The 27,425-nt window shown below is 38.5% G+C and overlaps 1 protein-coding gene across 1 annotated transcript in view; it reads left to right on the top strand.

Moving 5' to 3' along the window:
* Nucleotides 1-3,075: 3,075 nt before the first annotated feature.
* UHRF2 (ubiquitin like with PHD and ring finger domains 2) overlaps nucleotides 3,076-27,425 on the top strand; it is a 43,962-nt gene continuing 19,612 nt past the window's right edge. The window contains exons 1-4 of the mRNA XM_072404234.1: nucleotides 3,076-3,536; nucleotides 18,641-18,874; nucleotides 25,079-25,338; nucleotides 27,097-27,315. Of these exons, the coding sequence (XP_072260335.1) occupies nucleotides 3,384-3,536; nucleotides 18,641-18,874; nucleotides 25,079-25,338; nucleotides 27,097-27,315 (866 nt within the window). The 5' untranslated portion in view covers nucleotides 3,076-3,383. The remainder of the gene's footprint in view (nucleotides 3,537-18,640; nucleotides 18,875-25,078; nucleotides 25,339-27,096; nucleotides 27,316-27,425) is intronic.

Consider the following 27,425-nt stretch of genomic DNA (forward strand, 5'->3'; position numbering starts at 1 on the left):
GCACGTGCAAAGCTGCAGAGGCTGATTACGGCGATCTGCTTTACAACACTGAGGTTCGCTGGCTCAATCATGGCAACGTCTTGAAGAGCGTCTTCTCCCCTCTGCCACAAGATTGTTTCCTTCATCAGTGAGAGGGGTCTCAAGGGCTTTCAAAAGTTCTCTGATGAGGTTTGGCTCTGTCAGTTCAGCTTCCTCACTGATATCAGCTCTCACCTTAATGAACTTAACCTGAAGCTTCAAGAATGTGACGTGCTCATCACGAACATGGAAGCCCATGTGCGGGCATTGGAAGAAAAGCTGATTCTATAGAAGAAACAGCTGTATATGGGTGACTACATCCATTTCCCGCACCTCGCCCAGTGTTATCTAGCCCTCGTTGACACCTAAGAATGCATCAGTGTGCTGTCAACCCTGCAGCATGAATTCTCTTTGCGCTTCACTGATGTGCATTTTCATTCGCAAGAGTGCAAGATTGTCAGCACTCCTTTTTACTTTCCCAATGACGATGCCCCCTCTGAACTGCAATTGGAGTTGATTGAGCTTCAGGCTCCGGACGTTCTCTTGTCCAAGTTTCCTTTTTGCACTACTCTCAATGACTTCTACCGTCAGCTGCCACATGCTCAGTTTCCAACGTTGTTAGCCCGTGCCAAGCCTGTAATCCCATTATTTGGCAGCACTTATTCGTGTGAGAAGCTGCAAGATGAAGTTTTGTAAGAACAAGCTGCGCTCTCAGTTCACTGACAATCACCTTAATGACATTCTGTTGCTGAACGCCTCATCATTAGAACCTGATATTGTATCTGTCTCTAAGAACAACATCATGTTTCTCATTGATTGTACTGTATTTTTATATAAAAAAAAACCCCTTCTTTGGACACCTTATTTCTTCTGGCCTAGTGTCCCTTCTTGACCTCCTAAAATGGCCTAGTAGTCCATAAAAATTGCCGACCCCTGGCATAAAGGTTAGTGGGAGAAACCACTGTTTGCGAGTGTTGCAAGGGGAACAAAAAAAACATTCCACAGAATGCTGGTTTCTCAGCAAAGTATAATGGAAGATTTCTCTCCACTAAATATTAGGTTACAGTGTCTACTTTTGGGGTAGAAATATTTATTACCATGTTACCACTGTAAAATCAAAAGAAAATAAGATAGACTGCAGAGATGGAGACATAATCCTGCCCCTGTACAAAGCATTGGTCAGACCACATCTAGAATATACAGTGCAGTTTTGGGCACCAGTTCACAAAAAGGACATTGTGGAATTGGCAACTAACATAATAAAAGGAATGGAGGACCTCAGCTATGAGAGACCTTTAAGGGGGGATATGATCACCCTGTATTAATATATAAATGGTCCATATGGAGAACTCTTCCCCATTATTCACTTTTACATCATTACAAAGAACAAAGGGCACACTTTGCATCTGGTGAAAAAGAAGTTTAAGCTTCGGATAAGAAAGGGATTCTTTACTGTAAGGGCTGTGAAAATGTGGAATCGGCCCAATCAGGAAGTAGTTTCAGAAACTAATGTAGATTGCTTAAAAAAAAAGGTGGATGCTTTTCTAGAAGCACAGAACATAACTCGGGGTAGGTAAAAAAGTCAGAAACACCTGGTCCCCTCGGCGTCCTGCCTTCCTCTTCCCCGATCTGTCCCCCGGCGAGTATGCTGACGTTCCCCGGGAGTTCCTGGTGACGTCGGTGCATGCAGCCGTCGCTAGGGGTGCAGCAGGAGTTAACTAATCAAACTATTTTGTATTGCATTTAATACAAAATAACTATTAAATGCAATACACTGAATTTATATGTCTAAAACCAGTACATTCTCTTTCATGAAAATTTATTTTACAGTATAATATAATAATCCAAGTATAATAAAGTTTGAAACACCAAACCATGGCAAAATTTATTATTAAATTATTTTTTTAAAATGTAATTAAATTTATTATTTTGACATGATTTTGTGTTTCAAGTTTTATTATACTCATATTATTATACCATACTGTAAAATACATTTTCATGAAAGACAATGTACAGCTTTTAGACATATAAATCCAAACAGAAATGAACCGCCCAGGAGTGCACCTAAACTCAGAATTTTCACTTTATATAAAAGGGTAGACAACGCTTTTATGTAAGGTAAAAATTCTGTTTTTTGTTTTTTAAGTGCAACACCCTTTTTTTTTTGACTCCCTAATTCTTGATCGCCTAGGCAATTGACAATGAATGGGAGCGCAGAGCCTCCCGGTATACCTACGTCACGCATCTTGGGGGGCTCTTGGGTGCTGCTTCTGCGCATGCATGAGATGCTTGGGGAGCCCTTTTGACAAAAAGGAAAAAAAACTGTCCATCTCACGCATGCGCAGTGAGATCCCTGACTTCATGCCTGGGTCGGGTGACATAGGAAGAATCCAGAAGAAGAGGAAAATATGGCGGTGCCCAGAGCGTCGGTTCGAAGACGGATGCCAAGGGGCGACGCAGGAACTGATAGAAGAGACCTACGGACCAATCAACTGGGCTGCGGGATTGAAGAAGAAGGATCAAGAAGGAATTTGTTTCCCGTTGAAGCAAATTGTACAAGGTTTTTTTTTTTTTTTTGCCTTCCTCTGGACCAACTGGCCATGTCCATAGGGTATTATACCTGGGATATGTTTATTTTCCTAGTGGTTGAACTTGATGGACTTGCGTCTTTTTTCAACCTATATAACCACAAAAAAATGTGGCTCCAAAAGCTGGGACCAGCAAGGGGTGGGGTCATGGGTTACTTCTGTACCACACCACAAAAACTATGCTGGAACTTAGACATGAGGCAGAGGATACAGGGTGTTTACCTAATGTGGGGCCCAGAAATTTGCAGTGGCCGAACCACTATTATATTTCCTGATATAAAGATTTGTGACCGGTTGCTATGTGCAGGTTTATTAGCCGTGCTTTGTACACACACATGTACAGAGCTGAGCCCTCGCCGTTCTTGCTATGAGGGGAGAGAGCATGGACCGGAGAAGTGGGCGGGGCAAGGCCTGTCACGAGGGCCGGTCCCGGGCTGATTTCGCGAGATTTTAGCTTGGCGCCGTGACCCCCATGTGAGAGCAGCAGCTCCTAGTAAACACTCCCAGAGCAGCTCAGACATGGCTACCCGGCGCTTACACTGCTAGACAATAATAATAATAATAACGACAAGAAGCAGCAGCAGCGTCAGTGTGCGGGCAGCAGGCTGTACATTACAGCAGCTGCACGGAGCAGCGCCAGCCCTGTGGGCGCAGCCTGCACTACTTGTGCTCTCTCTTTGTTTTGCTGTCATCGGTAAATTGGATGCTGTGATCGGTAACGATCTCACTGCCGCCAGGACAAGGTGATTTGTGTTTGTCCTCCTGTATCAGAACAAGATGTGGATCCAGGTGAGGACCATAGATGGCACCGAGACCCGCACCATAGATGACCTGTCCCGACTCACCAAGATCGAGGGCTTGAGATTAAAGATCCAGGAGAGTTTTAACGTCAGCCCGGACAGACAGAGGCTATTCTACCGGGGCAAACAGGTAATACACCCCCATGTGCAATGTGGGGACACATGAACCCAGTGTTCAACTCCCTGCATTCCTTCACTGCATGACAAGTGGTGCTTTAACCCTTGCACCATCCACCAAAACATGCCAACCCCCCCTGGGGTCACCTAGGCACACCTGGCCCATGCCCACTGCTGCAGGATGGAGAATGAGACTGGCGCAGCCATTGATTAAACAATCAATAAACACCCATGCATCTGATTAATCTTTTTTTTTATAATTGTAGAAGTGCATGCTTCCTTTTAAACTTTTATTAACATTTTGTCTACGTTCAGGTTTTTAGATTTCTAGACAGTTTCTGTCCATCTAGTAAGTCGAGCTTTGTTTACGCCGCATGCTCTCTGATGGTTAACATCTTTCCTAGAGAAATCGTCGTGCAACTTAATATCATCTCCAATGCAGCGCTTGAATAAGATGCTGTTATTATTTCCGTCCTCATAATGAACTGCCCTTCCTTCTGGCCGAGGAGAGAGAAAAAAACAAAAAGATGTAATAACAAGCGTGAACCCCATTCTATGTAAGCTAGACATCTACTGTTCGACTTCCTTTCTGGAAAGGCCTAGAAGACGTAACTTGGCATGCAGACACGCAAGTACTTTGCTGGCGGAGAGGCCTATAGTGCTCTTGGTTGAGTCTGAGAAAAAGCCCCATACATGAAGAAGTATTTGATATGCAAATTGCATTCTGACAAATTATTTTCATCAGATACATCAGATTTAAAATGATCCATTCACATAGTTCAGTCTTGCAAGCAGTGTTTGAGGTTGCCTGTTTACGCCGCAGCTTAGTACAAAGAAATCTGGAAGGAAGCGTAGCATATAAATATCTTTACTTTAAATCCCAGCAACTTTTTTTCCTTTGCCTGTCAGATTCCTATTTTACTAGCCTTGAACTCACATTTCCCTGTTGTTCTGTATAGCAGTAGGGAGAATGGCCTTTTTTTTTAAAGGGAGCAGAGCAAAGGACTGTAACCCCTAGCAACCAATCAGCATGTATTTTTCACTGCTCTAACCATTGTAAACGTCACATCTGACTGGTTGCTATAGCGTATTGCACACCGCATTCTGTTTTGTTAAATGAACTAAAAACATATGTCTTGTGTTTAAAACGGGATTTATTTAGCTGCTGTCAAATGCATGAAATGTAATCTGCCTCCGATTTCTTGCAGAAAATCACTAGGCAAACGTATAGGAATCCTTGACGTGTAATGTTGCTTTTCTTCTTGCAGTATTATTTGGTGATTAAATTGGCATGCAGGAATCTGTCCACAAGCTGCAAAACCACTAAGCTGTGGCTTCCTCCACCATGTGACTCGCCTTGATGAACAATGCGTTCTGAATGATTGAGTTCACATGGGCCCGGATACTGAGACGCCTGGTGTAGAAATGTTACAGCAGGTGAAGGTTAGTAGCCTGGTATAGTCTAACTTAATGCTGCAGGCCACCTAATTAGGGTGAATGGTGGTAAGAAACATACACCGCACATTCACTTCTAAAGCCCATGAGAATGAGGCCTGAACAACAACAAAAGGCCCATGCGACATGTCGGTGTACGATCCCAACGTCTAACTCCCAGTCAGCTTACGTTCATGGACTATTGATAATAAAGTCACAAATATGTCCCATTTTCTCCCCCCTTTTGTAGTAAATAAACTATTGTCTTCGCCTTTTCCGTCCTAGTTTGCTTTAAGCCTTGTGGAATGTTCTTTGAGAACACTGGATCACATAATGATCCTACCTGAAACTTGGCACTTCATGAAATGTGTATTTTTGGAACGTTGCTGATGATCAGATTTGAACTTGCCACCAGTTGACTGTCAGGATTTATGTGGCTAGATGGCATTAGCGTTCTTGTGCTTCTATTTTATCTGCAGTCTATTTTGTTTTTCTCGTGTTATACGCTGCACAATTCATGAAAGGCATCTGGCATAGTATGGCTTCCCACCCCCTCGCATTACAGCGTGTTTTGGTTCTGTGATCACAATACTGCTCTCTGTTTGGTTACTCAAACTTTCATCCGATGCATGTAAAGTAGTAGTTGCTTTTTTCTTTGCTTCACTTTTGTTTTTCTGATGTATTCCCTGTGTGGACATGGTAAACCAGTTAAGATAATGTATTATTATTTAGTGTTCAGGGCATTAGGAAAATAATTATTATTGTTATTGATGAAATTATAAGGAATCCTGTTTTATATAACCAGCTGTACAGTTTATTGGACTACTCACCCAGGGCCTGTGGCCTGGCGGGATTTTCACTTCTTTACCTTTACCCTATGATGCAATGTCTCTATACATAATAGCACTTCCTTTAACACTTCAATACTTCTTTCAGTTAAATAACACATGATTTATTGCATGGCCATACAGAGGTCTCCCAGAGTACCAGCATGTCAGCATTGTTACCATACTACTGGTTTTTTTAGCATAGCTTTCTTTATACCCCCTCCCCTCCTCAATTGTAGCAGCACGTGCACTGAAATCCTGAAGGCAGCAAATCAGTACTGCAGTGAAGTTTGCACAGCCAAGTGGCAATTTATTTAGCTTTTTTTTTTTAGGTTTACTGCATTTTTAATTAGCAAACACAACAACTACTGTTAAACTATATTAACTTTATTGTTATAATTAAAATTGCATGTTATGGAACAACCGTGCATAAATGCAGAGTGGGACTTGTGGCAAAAATGCCAACCTCTCGTCTCTTATGGCAAAATATTTACTTCAAATGTTTATGCATCTTACAAGCCTATAAGAATATTTTTTTTCTGTATTTAATTGTTAAGGAACAAGTTTCTGCACATTTGTCCTTCCTGGACATTTTTTGCATCTTTTGAGATGCTGATGAGGAACTAAATTGGTGACATTGTTCCCTTAGTCCTTTTTTTCCAGTACTATGTAATCCCATCTTCTGTAAAATCATTATATGGATCTGTCTTGGGGAGTCAGAAGAACTCCCAAAGAACTTGTCTTCAAAAAGTTTAACCAAATTGGAGGCAGGGGGGATGGAACTGACCTGGATGCTGCTCACACAGCTTGGCACACTCACCCAGCCTATCCCCTCTATACATGTTTCCTGTACTCTGTAGACCATTTATGTCTCTATTTACTGAAATCAGAACCACCTTATTTACTGTGTTAACACCGAACTCTAGGAAGACCTAAAACTTGCTTCAAAATCCCCTCCTCTATGCTGAGCTCATCTCACAAACAGTTTCTCACTAACCTTTATCATCAGTTCTCCTCTGCCACTGCTGACAGTGTAATCAATCACAAACCTCATCTCCTTTGTATTGAGTCAGTGCTTTTCAGGCACTCCTTTGTGACCCCACTGGAGGTAAACTTAGGAGAGGTGCAATACCAGCAAAAAAAAAAACTATCTTGGACAAGGAGGATTTCTCAGGTCAAAACATTGCCTCTCACATTCTGTATCCGTACATTCTTGGGCAGAGTACATTTGCATAACCACAATCCTAGAAAAACTTACACATGGGAGCAAAGACCTTAAATGGCTGACAGGACAGAAAGCAGAAATAGGACATATTGCTTTCAGTACAGGAGAGGCCTATCTTTAACTGTGCAAAATAAAAATAAAATGAAAAAAAGGTAGTGCTGGAAATCAGCTATAAATAATTGGACTGGCTTTGTGTCTCCATGTGTGGGATGATGCAGTAATTATGACTGGTAAGGGAAAGTGCCTTGGTGACAAGGCGCTAATTTTTCCAGTACGTGGTCACTTGGGGGGACAGCATTGTGTGGAAGTTAAAGTAGATATAAACACTCACTGGATGACATCTAATTTGCTAAATCACCGTGTATCATAAACCATTTACTTTACTTTTTTTTTTTTTTTATACTGTTATCACCTTGTTTTTATCCTTGCATATTTGTTCACGTCCTATTTTCATGCACTTGCTCCAGCATTTATAGCACGTTGTTACTAAGGGTGTTTCTTAATAGTGATAGTGGAGGAACATTTCCTTCTCAATAAGTGTTGGCCCTACTACTTCTAGTGCCTTTCAAATTTACATGTAAAGGATGACAACAAAGGAGAACAGTTGAGAGATGGGGCAGAGCATTGTCACTCTATCAGGAAGTGCCAAACAAGGCCTTTATTGACAGGATCCCCAGGTATTATGTATTAAAAGCTCCTAATCAAATATTGAAAATGTATTTTGAAACACTGTAAATATTGTGAAATTTTAGTTAGTAGGTTTATACATACTGATTTTGGACGAGAATCGTGCTTGTGTACCGCTCTTGTCGATCATCGTTCATGGATCTGTCCTGGCGGATCAACAAACGATCGTTATGAAAGTGGAGGAAAGAGCGCAGCAGGGTGCCACTCCGTTGTTCTCCCCCTTCCCTTCTCCATAGAGCAGAATGGTGCTGTATGTACAACCCCTGTCAGAATTTTTATGTTTGTCTGTTGCAGATTTCCTGCCTTGTAAAACCTTATCAGCAAGACCAGAAAGTGAGGGTATCTGAAAGTCCTGAATAGCAGTAAAAACCAGGCAAAATCTAATCCTTAATGACCTTATGTAAAGTTAGAAAATACGGGGAATGATGTACAATCAGTGTTCAACCCAGAACATTTTTCAAGCTTGATGGGAAGAAATTGTAGGCAGGTTGTGGCTCCTGTATTGTGAACCAACTTATCAGTAACCACCCAAAAACAGCCGTTTTTTCTTGCAAAGTGCTGGGTAGTGCATCCAGCTATAAGGGGCTGGGGGGGCTGTTTTGTTTTTTTGTCTTGTTTGCCTATTGTTTGAACAAAATGCTCCAAAGAGCCATGGTTCTTAGATGGTTAGGTTGGGCCCCATACAGTCTTCTGGCAAAGGATCAACCAGGCTTCGTATACTTTTTTTAGGTGGGTGAATAGTTCTTCCTTTGACCTGTCATATGTGCTTGGAGTCTTCAAACAAATTGAAACTAGTTGAAACCAATTATTCCAAAACTCCTACTTACTCAAAAGGGGATCACTTAATGGTTGAGTTAAAAAAAAGCGAACCACATATCAAAATATGAGATCCTGACCATAAAACAAAAGCTTTCCTGGAAAATATCACCAGATTTGCACAACAAACACCACATTTACATTGCTATATTGTTCTTTATGGTTTAAACAGTGAAGGTCATTGATTGAAAACAATTTGTTACACTCTTAAAATTGCTAATATTGTAATTGAAATTTGATAATCCAGGACATAATTATGTGTTACATCAAGTTCAGAATAATATAGGTATTGCTGTTTGCAGCTGAAATGCATCAATCATATAATTGTTTTGGATGCACATTGTCTTCTTTATCCTTTGATAAAAGGAAGATTTTATGGCAGGATTTTAAGTAATGGTGTTTTGTTAGGCCAGGTCAGGTGTGTTTTTGACCTTCATTGCTGTTAAAGGATTATGTCAATTTTAGGTATACTTTTTTTCAATGAACAGTTCTGAGGAATACATTATAGGGCCTAATCTTCTAGGACTGATAAGAGTAAACAAAGGGATTCCTGATAACCCTAGGTCTGTTTATAAATGGGTGTATTTCAACATGATTGTGGTCATGCAGTTGATGTCCTACAGAGATCAGTTCCAGGACAAGTTGTACAGTCCTAAAGCTGGTTGGCACAGGGGGAGAACTAAGGACCTGTCAACATTTCTTGCACTTGGTGATGATTTTTGTTTTTAGGTTAATGATAACAAATCCACTATTAAAAATTAAGGGCTTGTGGGAGTTTTGAAATGAAGAAAACCTCTCTTGCCACAAACCACTTGGTTGTTCAATGACAGTAATGGAAAACATCTTCTTTGGCTAGAAAAGACAATAGTTCTTTGTATTTGTATATATACAGTAAGACACTGTATGGCATAACAATTCCAAAACCTAAACTTTTTTTGGAAGCATGGTATAGGGAGTTTAATGTTGTGGGGCTGCCTAAAGAATCGGTTGCCTTTAGTCACTGAAGAACCGAATGACATATTTTGTTCATTTAGGATTGTCCATTAATATGCACAGAGTGTGCTGTAAAGAAAAGCATTGATTGCTTATTTCTTGAAGGTTAAAAGTTCTTGCCAAGCAATTCCAAAGGATCTGTAAGAAGAAATATTGAAAAGCTGAACCTAGGTTTGTGTGGTTGTTGGCCAAAAGGAACTCAAAGTAGCAAAATGATTTAAAATATTCTTGCAGTCATGCTCCTGTGGCTAAATGTGCATCCAGAAGAACTTGTTACGGTTAACTAGCACGGTTAAAGCTTTCTTGCTGGCTGGGAAAATCTACGTTCTGAATTAAATAGTATACATATTAAAAAAACTTACAGAAACCTTAGCCAACAAAGCCTTACATAGCTTTTGTACTTCAAACATGACACCTTTTGCTTGGGTAAATGTACTTTTGGTAACAAATCCACAATTTGTAAGGAATGTGAGATTTGACCTGGTAATTTTAGCATTATGAAACCAGGAAATGACTAACTAGACCACCTGATAATGGGTTTTCCTTTCTTTCTCTTCCCATAAAAATGGCAGGAATGCTATGATCTTGCCCAAAAAAAAAAGAAATTAAAAAATGGACCAAAGGTGGCATTTTTAAAACTGTTTTTCTTCATTTATAATTACAGCCTAAATAAATATGTGATTGTCAACTTTCTATGACTCCCAGGGCTATAGGGCTTATGTACACGTGCATCAGATTTCAAAACTATTTAAAAGCTTCCTGCCTTTAGGTGATTAAGTATCTCAATGAGCTGCTTCAGCTTGCTTTTACAGCCACTCTGACTTGTATGGGAAGAAAAATTCAGCTGCATTTGTTCTTTTTCTCAAAAACAACTGTATCATCTCTGTAACCCAGATTTTTGGCTCTTAGTTTGGTCTTTGCTATTAAAGTAAATGCAAAACTAAAATGTATTTAATTTGAGGTGTATCTAAAGCTGAGGTTAAAATGTCTTTATATTGTAGTTTTAGTCCTTCTATGTAAAAGCAAGATTAGTTTTCTATTTTCCCTTTGTTTTCACATGGTATTCTTGCAGATAGTTCTTGTCACTTGGTGGACACATTCACTCCTCCACTACATCTATAGAAGAAGCCAGGGATATCTCCCAGACTAGACTACAAACGTGTGCCTTTTGTTCATCTTCATCACATGGGGACTCATAGAAATAGTAGTTTACAGAACGGTTGCAAGATCAACAGGTATTTTATGTACTTGCTGAAAATGTTCTTACCCTGAATGAAGCAAATAATGCAGTCGACACCTCTATGTACCGGTAAGCTGCATTATATGTATTTTATTTTGTTCTTAAAGTATGTGTGGCATGATGCCTGGCTTTTTTCCTACAGTTTTCTTGAAGATTTAGCATTTCCCTTATGGTTTTATTTGCAGTTTAATGAGGTATACTACTTACATGAAAATGGATGAAAATCGCATTGCATAGAAAGTAATGTCTAACATTTCAACAATATGTAATGCAGTGTGCTGCTACAACACCTGGCTGCATACATTTTTGACTATTTGTGTGCATTGTCCCATTTAATGCAATGAATGCCCATCGCCTGTATAAATCACTAGCAAATAGATCCAAAATGTACCTGGAGAGAAATAAGATTTATGTTTGCCTTACCCTGTCTCCTGCCAACAACTCCTACCGTAAGTGAGTGGTGACATCTTATAAGTGGATCAATAGGAATAAAGCGCAGCCGAAATTGTGCAAGACTCTTGAATTTTATTGCAAGGTTTGTTATAGTGTTTTTTTTCCTCTATTTTTGAAAGACATGGCGCACAAATAATCTCTATACAATAACTGTCATTGCTTAAATGGAAAATATTCAAACCTGTAATAACCACAATCCTTACGTCACAAGGTTTAATTAACAGCAGCAAATGGCCTGACCAAATTAATAATGTAGGTGTAGGTGGGGATATACATGAGTGCTCTGTGTTTCTACAGGTCTACAGGAGTTTTGTGTTTTTTTTTTTTTTATTTTCCAATTAACTTAGCCATATCAGAAGGATTGAAAACAAAAGAATATGCTGCTCTGATCAGAGCCAGTTATGTCAAGGAAGTTCAGAGTTACAATGGCAAAGGTCAGGGTTAAAAAAAACTTGGTCTTCCATGGCTTATTTTGCAGTCTCTGGTTCATATTACTTAAGGAAGTTAAGCTTAAAACTAATCGCAAAATATGCATGATTTAAAAAGATATACATGTTGTTTTTATTTACTTTTTTATAGTGCTTAAGTTATTTTAATGTTAGTGTGAGGTTAGTTAGATTAGTTTGTTTTTTTGTTAGATTTAGTTAGTGTGGGTTGTTTAAAAAAAAAAAAAATCGCCAATTTTTTTTTTTTGTAAAATGCAGAAAAGTTTAGTGTTATATACATTTTTTTTTTTTTTTTTTTGTTAAAATGTTCTAACGTGGCAGAAAACTTTCCGCCTCCACACTCTGTATGTAATTGTTAGTGAATTTCTGTCAGCTTCCTGTGTGTTCATATTGTGCTTCAAATTAGATTCAAGCTCATGGAATCTGAATGCCTTTGAAATAGTGCCAGTATGTTTTGAGTCCTGATCGAGCTCCGCCACATCCGTGTGCTTTTCATTCATTCGGATTTGTAAGCGATTTCAAATAAGCACCACTAGAAAGATCCCCATCCACCACAAATTAATTTATTTGGCTTAAAAGTATTAAATACTCTGAGTATAATGAGATTTTTATAATGTTAAAAAAAAAAAGGAAAATTTGCTTATGTCAAACCTGCCCACTCAGGGCGCATCTATAGGTTTCTGTTATTTTGCCTGCCACCATTTGTATATACTTTCCCAGTACTTACAGGTATTAAAGAGCATGTGACTTACCCTGTGCAATATACTGCTCCCGTGCCTTGCTGCTTACCTAGGACATTCATTAGTTTTCAACAAATAAACAGAGCAACAGGGGATCAAAAGGTATTTGAGTTTATAGTGCTGGAACAGACTAAAGCTGCGTACACACGTACAATAATTATCGTTGGAAACGAACGACTAACAGCCGTTCGACCAATAATCGTTAACAAAAAAGTGCACAACAATGCCAATGAACGAGGAATGTTGCTGGAAACAAACAATGGTCCCGGCGGATCTGATTGGGCGACGATTGTTCGCAATCTATTGTGTTTACGGTTGTTTAGTGATCGTGGATGGTTCTGCAGTACACTTTCTCCTTTACATGGCACTTCCTGCATCGTTGAAATGATCGTATCTAGCGTGTGTACATTATTAGGGGATTATATTTGAATGATCGTAACGTTACAGCATGTACAGAACTGTGCACAATACGATCGTTCAAAATAATCATGCATAATCGTTGATCTGCCGTTAGTCGTTTGTTTTATAACTACAATATTGCACGTGTGTACTTGGCTTAAGTTTAAGAGTGAAGTGTATGTAGTTGAAGTTGAGTGTTGGGTTTAGAAAGGAGGGTCAGTGCAGTGGCAGTAGGGGAGTGCTATCAGATTTGGTGTAGACAAAGAACATGGGGTTGGGGTAGTGCTTGCATTCTGGCAGAGTCTTCCCAGGTGTGAGAGTGCAGGTAAATAGTGCTTGCATTAGGGTTCCAATGGGGAGACAGGGTCTTCTCTATTCCCTGTTATCACATCAATCAATATTGCATACCGTTTTGCTTGCTTATATCTTTCGGACTCAATAAAAACAAATACTTGCTGTTGTCTCTCATCATTTAGTGTCACTTCCTGTAACAAGAGACCATGCGATGTAGGCTGCCCAGGCTTTAGGCCACATCAAGGAGCTCTAAATACCTGTGTTAGAAATCTTACTTGTTGAAAGCAACCATTCCACTTAATTATTCCAAGAAAGTGAAGCAGAATATCCCTGATTTTGTGCATGTGTCTGTACCTTAGCAGTGTGCAGGCCAAAGGTCAGGGAGTGGCAGCTTCTGTCTAAAGCTTTTTACATTGTGCTTCATGCCAGATTTTATCTAAAGAATGTCCTCCAGATGGATTCCACCTAAAAAATATCCTTCCATATACACGTTCTACACTGACCTTATTTTGACTCCATTAGCAAATTTTTAGACATCACAACTATGATATAGCTCTGCCTAGGCTGATCTAAGGTTATTTAATAGAAAGGTCAGAAGGCATTTCTCAGACAAGACATTTCAATCTTGCAGAGACCTGTCCTAAAGCCCCTTTCCCCAGAGATGTAAGATAAGTAGCGTCAACCTTTTTTTTTTTTTTTTTTTTTTAACCTTTGAAGAATGTGTAGCAAAGTTATAATTCAGCAATAAGGTATACACGTGAAGAAAGCATCAATCTAATTCCAACAGGAAACATTTTCATAGCTGCCAATAAATCTGGTGAAGTAAGTCATTGGATCAACACATTTATTATACAATATACATTTCTCAATATAGTTACCCCAAGTGCCTAACATTGTATTTACTCGGTATACATCCACTTCTATGTGATATACATTCATAGTTCATTGGTAAGACAATATTGGCAATACCAATATCAAAAAGCATAAAAGTATATGTAAAAACTACTCACGAAATAAAAAATGTCAAGTCAGGTGCAGGAAACACCTACATTTCTGAAAATGTAGAAATTGGGTCCAGTAGTGCCATGCTTTAAGGAAATTCCTTACTGTATGGATTAGTTATGGGATGCCACATCTTCATACACATAATTTTAATGATCCATCCCAACTGCTGTACAGAGGGAGGTTCTACTCTTTGCTACTCATAGAACCTCTGACCTGGAACAAATGTGTATACATACATACATACATACATGTGTACATACTTTGTGTTGGAAAACCTTCTGCATATGCTTCTATGTCAGCAACTTGTCATTCATAAGGAATTGATGGGAATAGTTGCAACCTGTATTAAGGGGCGTATGGGATCTGACCTGCTTCTAGAGCTCCAATATTTTCATTCACTGGTGCAAGTACTACAATAAGGAGGAGTCACTATGGCAGCTGACATGTCTTGCTTGGTAGAGAAATGAGGTTCTTTTCTCTATCCTCCCATTCCTAATACAATACTATGGCTGCATTGGAAAACATAATGCTGAAATTGCTAGATGCTGGTTGTTATTTTAACCCCTGGACTTCAATACTTTCACTGATCCAGAACCAGTTTACATGGCCGAAATAACCGACAAAAATGTTTTTTTTTTCTTTATAGTCTTGGACTTAACATATTAAATCAAGAAGGTGCACATGACAACCAGACAACTAGCATTTGCAGAATAAAAAGTCTTTTTTTAGGCAAATGATTTCCATGCCACATCTTTTCAGCTAATATGGAAGCATAAAGCAGTGTTGCCTTCCGTCTGTAAATTTCTAATCTCTCTATCCTTCATGTAATGAAGACTAGTAAAAGTAAAGGTAAAAGCCTGTGTGTGAGCCATGATTCCCTCCCCTAGATAGGAGGAAGAGTGAATTTAGTCTCGCAGGAATTTTGTGAGGATGCTCCAACAGATGGGGACTCGCGATCAGAGGTGATTGATCGTCGGCACACATGGCATGTCCTGTTTACTTTTGGATAGGATTTGCCAACACCCATTTATTGAATAGGTTCATTGGGGTGGATTGGAAGTGAAAATTGGTTTATATGTACTAGGGTTAGATTAGCCCATTAGATCACTAGGTCTACCTATTGCTGAAATAATTTCTTATTCTTATGTGTTCAATTATTAGACGGGTGTCCATTCTAGAAATTGACTGTAAAATAGTAGCTTAACTTTAATAGTTTTTTGTTTTTTTTAATAATAGTTTTATGTATAATAAACAATGTTTTATATAGGTTTTATTTGTGTGTACTTTTTAGATAAGCCAAAGTAAATAGCATGAGCTAAATAAAAGTACAGTTTTATAATTATCTACAGTTAGGTCCATAAATATTTGGACAGAGACAACTTCTAATTTTGGTTCTGTACATTACCACAATTAATTTTAAATGAAACAACTCAGATGCAGTTGAACTGCAGACTTTCAGCTTTAATTCAGTGGGTGGCGCAGGCAGTGTGATGGCTTGGGCGTGCATGGCTGCCATGGCACTGGGACACTAGTGTTTATCCATGATGTGACACAGGACAGAAGCAGCCCAATGAATTCTGAGGTGTTCAGAGACATACTGTCTGCTCACATTGATTGGGAGGCGTTTCATAATACAGATGGAGAATGACCCAAAACATACAGCCAAAGCAACCCAGGAGTTTAATAAAGCAAAGAAATGGAATATTCTTGAACGACCAAGTCGGTCACCTGATCTGAACCCATTTGAGCATGCATTTCACTTGTTGAAGACTAAACTTCAGACAGGCCCACAAACAAACAGTAACTGAAAGCCACTGCAGTAAAGGCCTGGCAGAGAATTAAAAAGGAGGAAACCCAGCATCTGGTGATGTCCATGAGTTCAAGACTACAGGCCGTCACTGCCAGCAAAGGGTTTTCATTCAAGTATTAGAAATGAACATTTTATTTTCAGCTTTTTAATTTGTCCAATTACTTTTGAGCCCTTAAAATTAGGTGATTGTATATAAAAAAAAAGGCTTTAATTCCTCACATTTTTATGCAATCAACCCACTGAATTAAAGCTGAAAGCCTGCAGTTCAACAGCATCAGAGTTGTTTTATTTAAAATTATTTGTGGTAATGTACAGAACCAAAATTAGAAAAAAGTTGTCTCTGTCCAAATATTTATGGACCTAACTGTATTTAAATCTCTTTACCCTGACTCCTAAAACACGCACATATATATATAATTTTTTTTTTTTTTACTGGAAATTGAGTGTTTCCCTGCTACTCATTTCCTGACATATTTTCTTAATGACTGAGCAAGGTATTGCACCAATTATTTATTATCCAATTATTTTTGTGACACAAACATATTTACACATAGTAAGTGTGTGGTGAGAAGGGTTGACATGGGGAATTTTCAAGGCGTGCACATTTTTCTGTCATTCCTTGATTTATTTTTGATTTATTATATTAAGCTTAGTAAACTTAGCACATGATTTCTAAATTTTTTACTATTACTATTCCAAAATTCAGTATATGTGTATATATATGAAATACACAATAATTCATATGTTTCTGCTGGTAGGTTTGTAGATTTAGTGTTTCTACAATACAATGTGTCTACGAATCATAATGTTTATACAACTCATTGAACAAAAATCAGGACAGAATTTCACATAATGGGAAGAGGAAAAGGAAGGCCTAGTCTGTGTTGTGCAAAAAAAACAAAAACAAAAAAAGTCTTTTAAATGTAAGTGTACACTCCAAATGTGTAAAATATTACTTCCTTTGTCTAACAATGGCAGAGTTTAAAAGAGATTAGGGAAATAAACGAATGACCTCCTTTTTTAATAAATTCTCAGAAAAAAGTGCCTATTTGTTGACTGATTTTAGTAAAAGTGTGGCAAGGTGAGTTTATGTCCTGAAAAGTACCAAGTTCTGCAAGGCCCTAAAGCTGGGTATGTAAAACATGCATAGATGTGTTATGAAAATAAACATTTGCTCCCCTTAAACAGTAGATGTGTATCACAGAGCATTTCCATGTACTCCATTTGATGGAATCTGAAAAGAATTACAATTTGGGAGCTGCAGTTGCTGACTTAAAAGTGAGGGTCTGGGGCTCTTTCCCTTACATCTTTAGTAGAGCATGTATCTGGAACTGGCATGTGTATATAAGGTGATAGGTGATTAATACAGGAAAACCTAAATGGTGCAAGGTACATGTTCGTGTTCACTTTTTATTCTAGTCTATAGGACTTTTTTGTTCTACATTTCAAGCATCTATATGGAAATTTAAAACTCCCCTTGAGGCAGGTCAAATACTGCTCAAAAGGAAGTTAAAGTCCACCAATATGTTTCCTTTTTTGCGCACTCGCAGTGTACTGTATTCCACTCTTGTACTGTAAGTGAATAGCCCCATTTTTCTGCATTCTGCCACTTTCACTCAGTAAACTTTAAAAGCTGCAGCAGATATCCTGAGCCTACCTTGTTTCCTGTCTGAAGGACTAACAGGATCATTAGGGAACTCTTTGCTGTCCTTGCTCTCCCATTTTAGCTTTTTTCTTTCTATCCTGTCAGCCATTAATCTCCACTTTGTGTGAATGTTTTATAGGGTGGCTTGCATGCAAATATAGTCCATACTGGAAGTTCAGTGTCCTCATACAAAGTGTGAGAGATAGTGATGTAAGCCGAGTTACCCCATTCCTTACTGAAGCTTTATTTTCTGCTGTCATGATGTTTGTTTTACATTTGCTTCTGTGCAATTTACACTTGGTGAAATCACAAAGGAGTGAATGCATATATACAATAAAAAGTGCTGAGGTTTGTGATTGTAATGTCTGTCTACAGTGGCAGGGAAGAACTGATAACAAAGAACTATATAGCAAATTTTAGGTTTTCTAGAGTTCAGTGATATCACAAGATAAAGAATTTTTATGATTTCAGTAAATGGAAAAGAAAAGGGTTGCCGCACTCTGTAAAGTACTGCATCCCATCAGTGTATGAGAACCATGTATAGCACTAGTGATAAAGAGAGTGACTATACAAAACTGTGAGAGCAGTAGAGGGATGGTTCCTATCTTTCCTGCCCTGACATTCCCCCTACTTCTGAATTGTCATCGGCAAAGGCATACTGAATGACTGAAACACTGGATTTTTACTCCCAACTCTTATGTAAGGATCTTTTGTAACCCCCTTGTAATCCCTAAGAAAAGGGATTACACAGTTCAGTTGTAAGGTATTAAAAAAAAAAAATGCTGACTAGAGTTTAGCTTTAAATGCAGATCAAAAGCACCTATCATTTATTTCTAAAAGATCTACAAAGCGTCTAAAACCTATGCACTATACAAAAAAAAAAGCCAGTAAAGCCTCTGGACCCTAGACTCCTTTTTCAAAAATACAAGATTTTCTGTGTCGTTTTGACTTTTTTTTTATGACTGTATAATGATATAATAAAAAAAGCATAAATATCACCTCTGCGGTCTGTTTAATGAAGTATTTGCATTGGCCCTTTGGATCAGAAAGGCTTGACACTTGATGTATGTTTACTTATTTGTTTATTTTTTCCCCTACTTTAGCTGGAAGATGGTCATACCCTCTTTGACTACAACGTTGGATTGAATGACATTGTTCAACTCCTAATCCGTTCGCAGTCTGAGAGTTCTAGCCATTCATCAAAGAAAAAGGAAGGGGAGAGCAAAGCCCAATTGAATTCTTCTAATAAGCACAAATCTCGTTCATCCACTTCTTCTGTTCAGCCGTCTACTTCTGCCCGAGCCTTCCTTATTGATCCAGGAATAGGAATTTACAAGGTAGGTTGAAATTTTTTTGGGGGGTTGTTGTTTTTTTGTGTGCTTTGAGTTTAACTTCTTGTATTATGTTGCTTATTAATCATTTTCATAATCTGATTTTAGGCCACTATTTTTCAGTGAAATCAATTTGATAAATGGTCTACAATAACAATATAGGCCATAATAAATGTTATTCATTTGTGAAGTCAGAGAAAATTAAATCTCCTGACCTGCATACCAAGCAGTAGCAACCTGCTCATTATCGAATTACAGGTTTCTTTTATTGTCATCATTCACTCTTGAATATTCACAAGTGAAGATTGGACATGTCTAATAGTGTGAAAGTAATGATTTTCCTATCCCACTGCACCCTGGTCCTGAAAACTAAATGAAAGCAAATGGATTTTGTGAAAGGGCAGGGAACATTCAATTGCCTTATGGGATCAGGAATGAATTTTTCCCCTGTTGGAGCAAATTGAATTTTTTGCCTTCCTCTGCATCAACTAAAAATAGTGTATATAGTGTTTTCATTGGGATATGTTTATTTCTCTAGAGGTTGAACTTGATGGGTTGAAAAAAAAAAGACATAACTGTGTAACCATGTATCTTTAGGTGCTGTAGTGGCCTTGGATACTTTTAAAGACTTCTTTCAACCAGATGACTGTATACAGGGCAGACCAAGATTAACTAATTTATTACAAACCTGCCATCAATCATGAGGCATATTTTCAAACATGCATGTGTCACTTGTGGTGTCTGTTGGCAATTGCATTATACAGTTCAATAATCTGAATCCTTCGGAGCGCATTTTTAATTTTACACTGTTTTCTGCAGGCGCTTTTTGTTTTGATGGTGCTGTACTCCAGAATCAACAGTTAGGTCTTGCTTTTTCTCCACAAATTGAACCTGTTTCTGCTGCTGAGGACGATCATCCTAACAGCCCATCTGCTATTTAGCATCTTTCGATGGTACAGAACTAAAATTCTGCAAAACTGTTTTATTTAGTTGGTGAACATTAAAATGTCATTAGCTTTTCCTTTAGTGTCATTTCATTTAGTGTTATTTCATTTTAATTTTCGAAAATCCAGCACTCCTCGTGTCCAGAGGATGCCTGATTTTTGAATGTCAGCCTGTATCAGCTAGTTATATATATTCCTATTATTTTCTATAATACATTGGGGCCTTGGCAAGTCACGATACTTTATATCTAAATGCCAAGGTATTCTCAATAGGACAGGTAAGCTGGCATCCATTCAGATGTCTGTTTTTTAGTAATGGGTTTCTTTCAGTGGAGGGCAATTAGGAGTAGTGATGGGGGGCATCTGGAGATGCCTACTTTAAAAGTACAGTCTTTATTTCATACTGTTTTCAAAAATAATTGTTTACATGATCTACAAAATACTTAAGTCATAGATTCAACATTGGATCAAATGATTGTTCTGTACAGAACCAAGAGGTTTCAGAACGAGGTGTGCGCAGGGATATAAAGTTTCTTGACCTTATTCCTATCCAGCCTCTGTCATTTTAGATCCATCTTCACCAGTCCCTGTGCCCCCTTCTCCACCGTACTCATACAATTCTCTAATACATCCTTTTCCCATCCCTGTTAAGTTCTGTACACTGTGCCCTGAAGGTTCGTATCTGTCCGTTACAGTAGATGGGTGCTAAATTAAACTAGAAGCTTGTTGAATAAAGATAACCATTGTAAGACATGGCTATTCTATTACCTGTGCAATTTACCTTCTAAATAACCTTAACATACATAATCTGCTAAAAACTGGTGGATAAACTGACACAGACCTATAATTTATCAATAATAGTGAATGTATATCTTCTTGCTTGTTGCATATACAGATAGCATTTTTATTAGTAGATCCGAAGCTAACAAATAAAAACAGTTCCTTTAAATGTCACCTGCTTTGTATCTTGTAACAGAATAATTCATTTCATAGGAAATGTATAGTTCTGGCATGTTTGTTACAGGGACAATTGTGATAAGCCAAGTTGCTTTTAGTTTAATAAACAAAGAAATTGAATAAAGAGGTAAAAAGGCTTCGTCAGTAAGTGTTAACAGTACACGGGTGGCTGTGTATAGGCAAATCTCTCACTGTTAACGGGAGGTAGGACATCTGCCTGTCATTCTCTAAATAGCCTCAGTGGTGCAACCCCAAATGCATAATAAGGGCATAGTTTCCTACAATTGATTTACCTGTTAAGCAACCCAATGGGAGAAGCCTAAATCTTCTCCACTGCATGACAATATTAACCTTCCAGATATAATGTTAATTTACAGGCTTACTTCACATAGTGATGTTGACACTGCAGGGGCGAATAAATATTGATAGAGGAGGAGTTCAGGTTAAAGATAAATGTTAAGGATAAAAGTAGAATTATTCTAAATCCAGTACTGCTAAGGAAGTTTTCAGTTTTATTTCCTGCAAATGTGCGCTTTAGGTTAATGCAGAGCATGATACTTTTATGCACTGCTAAGTTTACAAATTTACAAAATGCAAAAAATTTCAATAAATAAATTAAACAGTATATATATATATATATATATATATATATATATATATATATATAATCTGTCAGGTCAGCTTTACATAAAATAATTTAGGTTTAAATATAAGGCCTGCAAATGTATTCTGTTCTTGATTATTTTTTTGTACGGAGGCAGTTATCCTGATCCCAACATAACGTACGGGCACACAATGGATGACTTTTCCTGAGCATAAAAAGCATGGACAAAATGGCGGAAATGAGCGGCTACAGAAGCACACTGTTGTGCAGAAGCTGTTAGCTAGATGTAAATACAAGAAGAATGCACACAGGATGATCGTTGTACTAAAATGTGACAGCCATCCTGAAGATACAGGGAACGGTAGCTAACGAAGCTAGTGATCTACACTGCAAGTTGAAAATACATAGAATGAGACTGCACAAAATGCGAGCGCAGTCCTCAGACAAAGGAGACGTCCTCAGCATGTCTGAAGGCAGCGGTTACAGAACCGTGCTGATTGCCACAAAATGGTGGAAGTCAGCGACTACAGAAGCGTGATGAGGCCAGTAGCCAGATGTAAATGTTAGCAGCATAGATCTAAAATATGAGGCATCATCACTTGGTTAAATATACATAAAATGAGAATTCAGTCCCAGAACAAAAGATAAACATTCTCGGATGACTGTAGGCTGGAGCTACAGAAGCGTGCTGATGTGTAAAAGCCGTTAGCTAGATGGTAATATGAGAAAGCATACAGGGCAAGCACAGTTCCAGAACACAAAAGAGGCATGGTGGAAAGCAGACTCTAAAGCTCCAGGATACACAGCTATATTATAATCTTTTATTTATAGGATTCCAACATATCGCCCAATAAATAGGGGCTGCAGATGATGAATGTACATGCATAACTAGTACAATTTATGACTTTGGAGGGGAAGACGTTCTTGGCAACTGAGTTTGCAATCTAGGAGGGGTGTCCATGTTTTTTTTTTCTTTAAAAAATGATTTAGAATATTTTGGTTTTTATTCTTCTTTCCCGATATACAAGTTCTGGTCACCTCGAGATAATGAGCTCCTCCAACAAAAACAAAGCATTGTGTTTTGACACAGATGCTGGGAAGGCTCAGTTTAGGCTGCACTGGTGTTTCAGTTACACTTCTTGTCTGGTAGTCTTTTTACATGTCTCATTTAGCATGCCGTTGCCATGGCGATTTTACTGATAGCAAGCTTACATTTGTTCCCAACTCATTGCAGCAATTCAAGCGGGCATCTCCTTATTTCTCTGTAGCTCTATTCAACAAACCATGTGCACCTTTAGTTACATTTTAAAAAAAAAAAAAGGAAAAAAGTTACTCAAATTTCTTCATTTTTATGAGGATTACATTGTCAATTCGATAACCACAAGAATAAAAAAAAAACTGTTGCTTCCTCCTTTACTAAGACCTTAATCAGATGCTAGAATTTTGTCGTCCGAGCTGATTATTTGTGATAGCATTAGCACAGCTAGATGTCCCCTAATTTTCAGCTATCACCATGCCTTGCTTAATGACCTGAGGATGCAGATGGGTTCTCCCCACTTATCCTCCTCCTCCCCCCCTCTTTATAGAACAGAACATTTCTGTCTGTACAGAGCTTATGTCTACTGTAGCAGAAAACAATTGCTAACATTCAATTTAAGTAACTATATAGATGAGTGTGTGAAAGGATCTTTAGGATCTTTTAGGCTGTTGTGATAAGAGTCATTCTGATTGGAAACCCTTATAAACTCAAAAAAAAAAAAAAAACTCAAAAAATCCCATTTAAATTTAATCATAGATCCCACTGGATCTTTTCCACAACAGGGGCTGCATTCTTGCTCTGTCTTCTTTTGGCTACATCTCCCAATCCCGCACTGTGCCAGGCCCAAGATAGGGTGACGTAGCCTGGTGTGAAGGAGAAAAGGTGCCGATCTCCCTGCGCATGTGTCAGATCACTCCACCTCCACCCCCCCCCCAATGTACAAGAAAGCTCTTTTTGCACATGCCCGAGTTTGGGAGCAGCCAGGAGCCTCCTGGGATGCGTGACATGAGTATCACAGGAGGCTCTACACTCCCATTCTGTGTCTTAATATAGACGGAAGTGAAGAGCTTCACCTTACCTCCTACAATGTACCTAATGTTTCTTTTCACTTCCTAGTACTGCAGATAGCTGTAAGAAGCTCTTTTATTATGTGTTCCACTCTGCTAAGCAGGTCCTATCCTTCAATCCTGAACAATTCAACTTTCACTTTTCTTTAAAGTAAAAATTTTGTCGGTTTGTTTGTTTTTATCTTTCAAAAAAAAAAAATGGTGCAGCATCGCCCCCTTATTTCTTGATTGCCTAGGCGATCAAAAATGAATGGGAGTGCAGAGCCTCCCAGGATACCTACGTCGCGCATCCCAGGAGGCTTTTGGCTCCTGCATCTCAGGCATGCACAGAAGGAGCCCTTTCATCAAAAAAAAAAAAAAAAAAAACTACCAATCTCACTCATGCGCTGTGAGATCGGCAGGTTATTTCCCAATAAGTCACCCTATCTTGCACCTGCACAGTGCGAGATCAGGTGACGTAGGAAGAAGACGAGAGTAGAAGATGTCGATGCTGGGCCGAAGACAGATACCGGGACGACGCGGGACCTGATGGATAAACCTCCCGAAGGAAAGACTCATCTGCGGGATTGAAGGTAATCATGATTTGTTTGTTTGTATTGGATTTATTTCTGCTTTAAGCAGTTAGTCAATACTTTAATTGTGGACACATCCTATTTTCTGACCGAGGAGGAAAGAGGTTATTTATCTATTTTGTCCAGAAAGACAAAATGCTGTAAGCTTCAAACTGATTTTCATACTATATGGACAAGTTGACTGACAAATAGTTAAGAGCTGAGAGAAATGTATTAAGTAAAAATCTCCAGTTTTGTCTTTTTTGTGTGACTTTGATGCCGCAGACACAGAGTTGTCTGTTATTTCTGGCAAGTAATCCCTTCTCAATAATTTACCAGGATATGCTCCACCCGTATGGTAGGGGCAGAGTTTTTCTTCAAAAGGTGTAAAGCAGGGGTGTCCAAACTTTTTGCAAAGAGGGCCAGATTTGGTGAGGTGAAAATGTGTGGGGGCTGACCACTAACCAGGGTTAGTGTGGGTGTGGTCTGTGCGGGTCCTGCACAGCACACGCCCACCAGGGTGATGTGAGGGATTCCCTGTGTAGAGTCTGGTGTCAGTGCAGGCTCTGTGCAGAGCACGTTCTTAGAATCAGAGTGGGCATGGTCCGTGCGGGTCCCGCACAGCACACGCCCACTATAATGACTTAGGGGATTCCCTGTGATGACAGAGGCTGCGGGCCGGTGGAAATCTGAACACGGCCCCTGGGCTGGACTTTGGACATTCCTTGATGTAAAGTATACTGGTGACAAAATTTTACTTTCATTTGCCTGAGACTAGTCGTTAAAATCAGCAGTACCTTGGAACTCACACTGAATATGTACAGCTAATGACCCTCACATTCCAGGTAGTTAGTATCTTGCTTTTTTTTCAGGAGGAATTAAAAAAAAAAAAAAAAAAAAAATACATCCCCATTGTGGCATTAAACCGTGCTTAATGAACATCTTGGGGTTTGAGCCCTTTTTATCTTATCATTTTATTTGTAGCCTTAAATATCCAAAGCTCCTGTTATGCTTTCTAAATTTTCATTTTTTTATTGTGTCATTGTAGATCAATGAGTTGGTGGACGTCCGTGATGTGACCATTGGATCCTGGTTTGAAGCACGTGTTGAAAATGTTACCAGAGCGTCAAAAGGACAGAAAAATGGCAAGGCTTATAGCAAAGGTGGCAATTCATACAAAGGGACTAATGGCAGTTTGAATGAGGACCATTCCATTGAGAATTCTCACATATTGGACTCTGGCCCTTCTACTTCTTTTTCTGATTATGTGGATGATGATGATGTATCCTATTTTATAAAATATGATGAGTAAGTACAGCCTTATTGTAACATTATTATGTGCAGATATTACAATGGGAACAAATCTGTTTCTGTACATAATAGTCCTCTGAACATCAGCTCTTCAGTGCGCTAGTCTTCCAGGAAAAATAGCTCCTTGTAGTGTCTTGTTGTGTATGGATACAAAAAAAAACAGCCTGTACCCATGGGATGCTTTGGCAGAGACTGAATGAAGCCAAGCAGATCTTGTCCTATTTTTTTTATCTCATCTGCCATTGAATCTTCCCCAAGGAAAGAAGCAGGTGCTTTCCCAATAGGATTCATATGAACCCTCTCATGTTGTTGTGAGATACTGCTTTCCCTGTATTTAGCTGATGTACTACAGTGTGGGAACAAACACCAATGTGCTTCAGGTTCACCTTGTTTCTTCAAAATACTGTAATTTTTTTTTATCCTAAGGTTACAGTGCTTTTGGAGTCTTTGAAATCTAAAAACATCTGATTTTAAATCATCCGAAAATTCAGAATTTTTGATAGGAGCACAGCAGTGGCAGTCTCTGTATGTCACAGAGATGAGCCAATTATTCTGCCACTGTTCTTCTCACAAGCTACTCTGAGTCCAGGAGCAGGGAGATGACCTAGCCATATTTCTTATTGTAGAGAAGACACTGCGTAACCTTTAGCAGCTGATCCAGGCAGCAGTAAAAATATGTCATATAGTCTACACCTTCTCATACTCTTTGCAAAACTAAAATAAAACATTTGGGCATTGCAGACATTTGAGTTTTTGTAATATAGCAAAAGAGTCTCTTGATAAACACACAGTAATACAAACTGTATAAAATATTTTATAACCTAAAAGATATAAGTAAACTTATATTTTTTGCGGCCTTTTCCCTGACCTGACTTAACCCATGCTCCCCCTCCACAGATGCATACTTGCCTCTGTCTGACAGCTGCAACTTTGCTGTTTGTGTCAAGTGCTACAAATCCAGCACCCTATAGCCCCACAGACTTCTATGGGCCCAACTCTGCCACCTCGCAACTCAGCCCTATAAAATTTTATGTTGGTGCCTCCAGGAAAAGACTTGCGGCACTGAATCTAAATTAGCGGACCCTCAGCTATCAAATTGACATATGTTCAGCTGAAATGTTAAATGTTTGGAACAATGTGGTTATATTAAATATATACAATGTGTCTACATTCACACCTAATACAAAATTCTTTATAGTACACGTAAAGGTTTACTCTCTTTGCTGAGAAAAGACAAAGTGTATAGTTTGCTATTTTAGTCAAGTGTAATTTTGTTTGCTGTGAAATGTCATCCCAGCCTGTGGCTGCAGTAGGTTCTCAAAAGAAGATAAAATTGTCTTTCTCTTCAGTATAAGGCAAATATATTTGAGAAGACACAAAGCCCAATTAATGCTATTTGTGTTTACGAAGTTTAAAATGTATGTATTTATTTTGATAAAAATATAATGTTTTATTTTGAGAATGCTTTTGCAACAGAAAAAAGAAGCAATTATTTGGTTTCTGTCTGAACTGAATGTAGACATTTTATTCATGATGTATTTGTATTGATAATGTTTCTAAAAAGGGACCTGCAATAAAATTGTTCCTTTTTATCTATGCTGATATTCGTTGCAGTGTGGTCCACCAAATGAACATATTGGTAAATCTAACATTTTGTAAAGAAAAAAAAAGATGTTTCAGCAAATTACACACAGTTCTTCTTTAATGATAAATAGGTATTCATTAACACCTGATTTTTTTTTCCCCTTGCTTTAGTTATCCAGAAAATGGAGTTGTGGAGATTGAGATCTGCAATTTGCGACCCAGAGCAAGAACTGTCCTAAAGTGGAGTGATCTCAAAGTGGGTGACGTTGTAATGGTGAATTACAACATGGAGACACCAGAAGAGCGTGGGTTCTGGTTCGATGCTAAAATAACAGAACTAAAGGAACATTCTAGAACTAACAAAGAAGTATTTGTGAAGATTTTACTGGGGTATGTGATTACACATTTTAATCTTAACAGTTGTCTTTCATGGTAATTTATAAAGTATTACAAATAATCAAAATCTTCTGTTAAAAAAGCCTCCTTGATTGCCATAAAGA

The sequence above is a fragment of the Pyxicephalus adspersus genome, chromosome 3 (genome assembly GCF_032062135.1).
Source record: "Pyxicephalus adspersus chromosome 3, UCB_Pads_2.0, whole genome shotgun sequence".
NCBI lineage: Eukaryota > Metazoa > Chordata > Amphibia > Anura > Pyxicephalidae > Pyxicephalus > Pyxicephalus adspersus.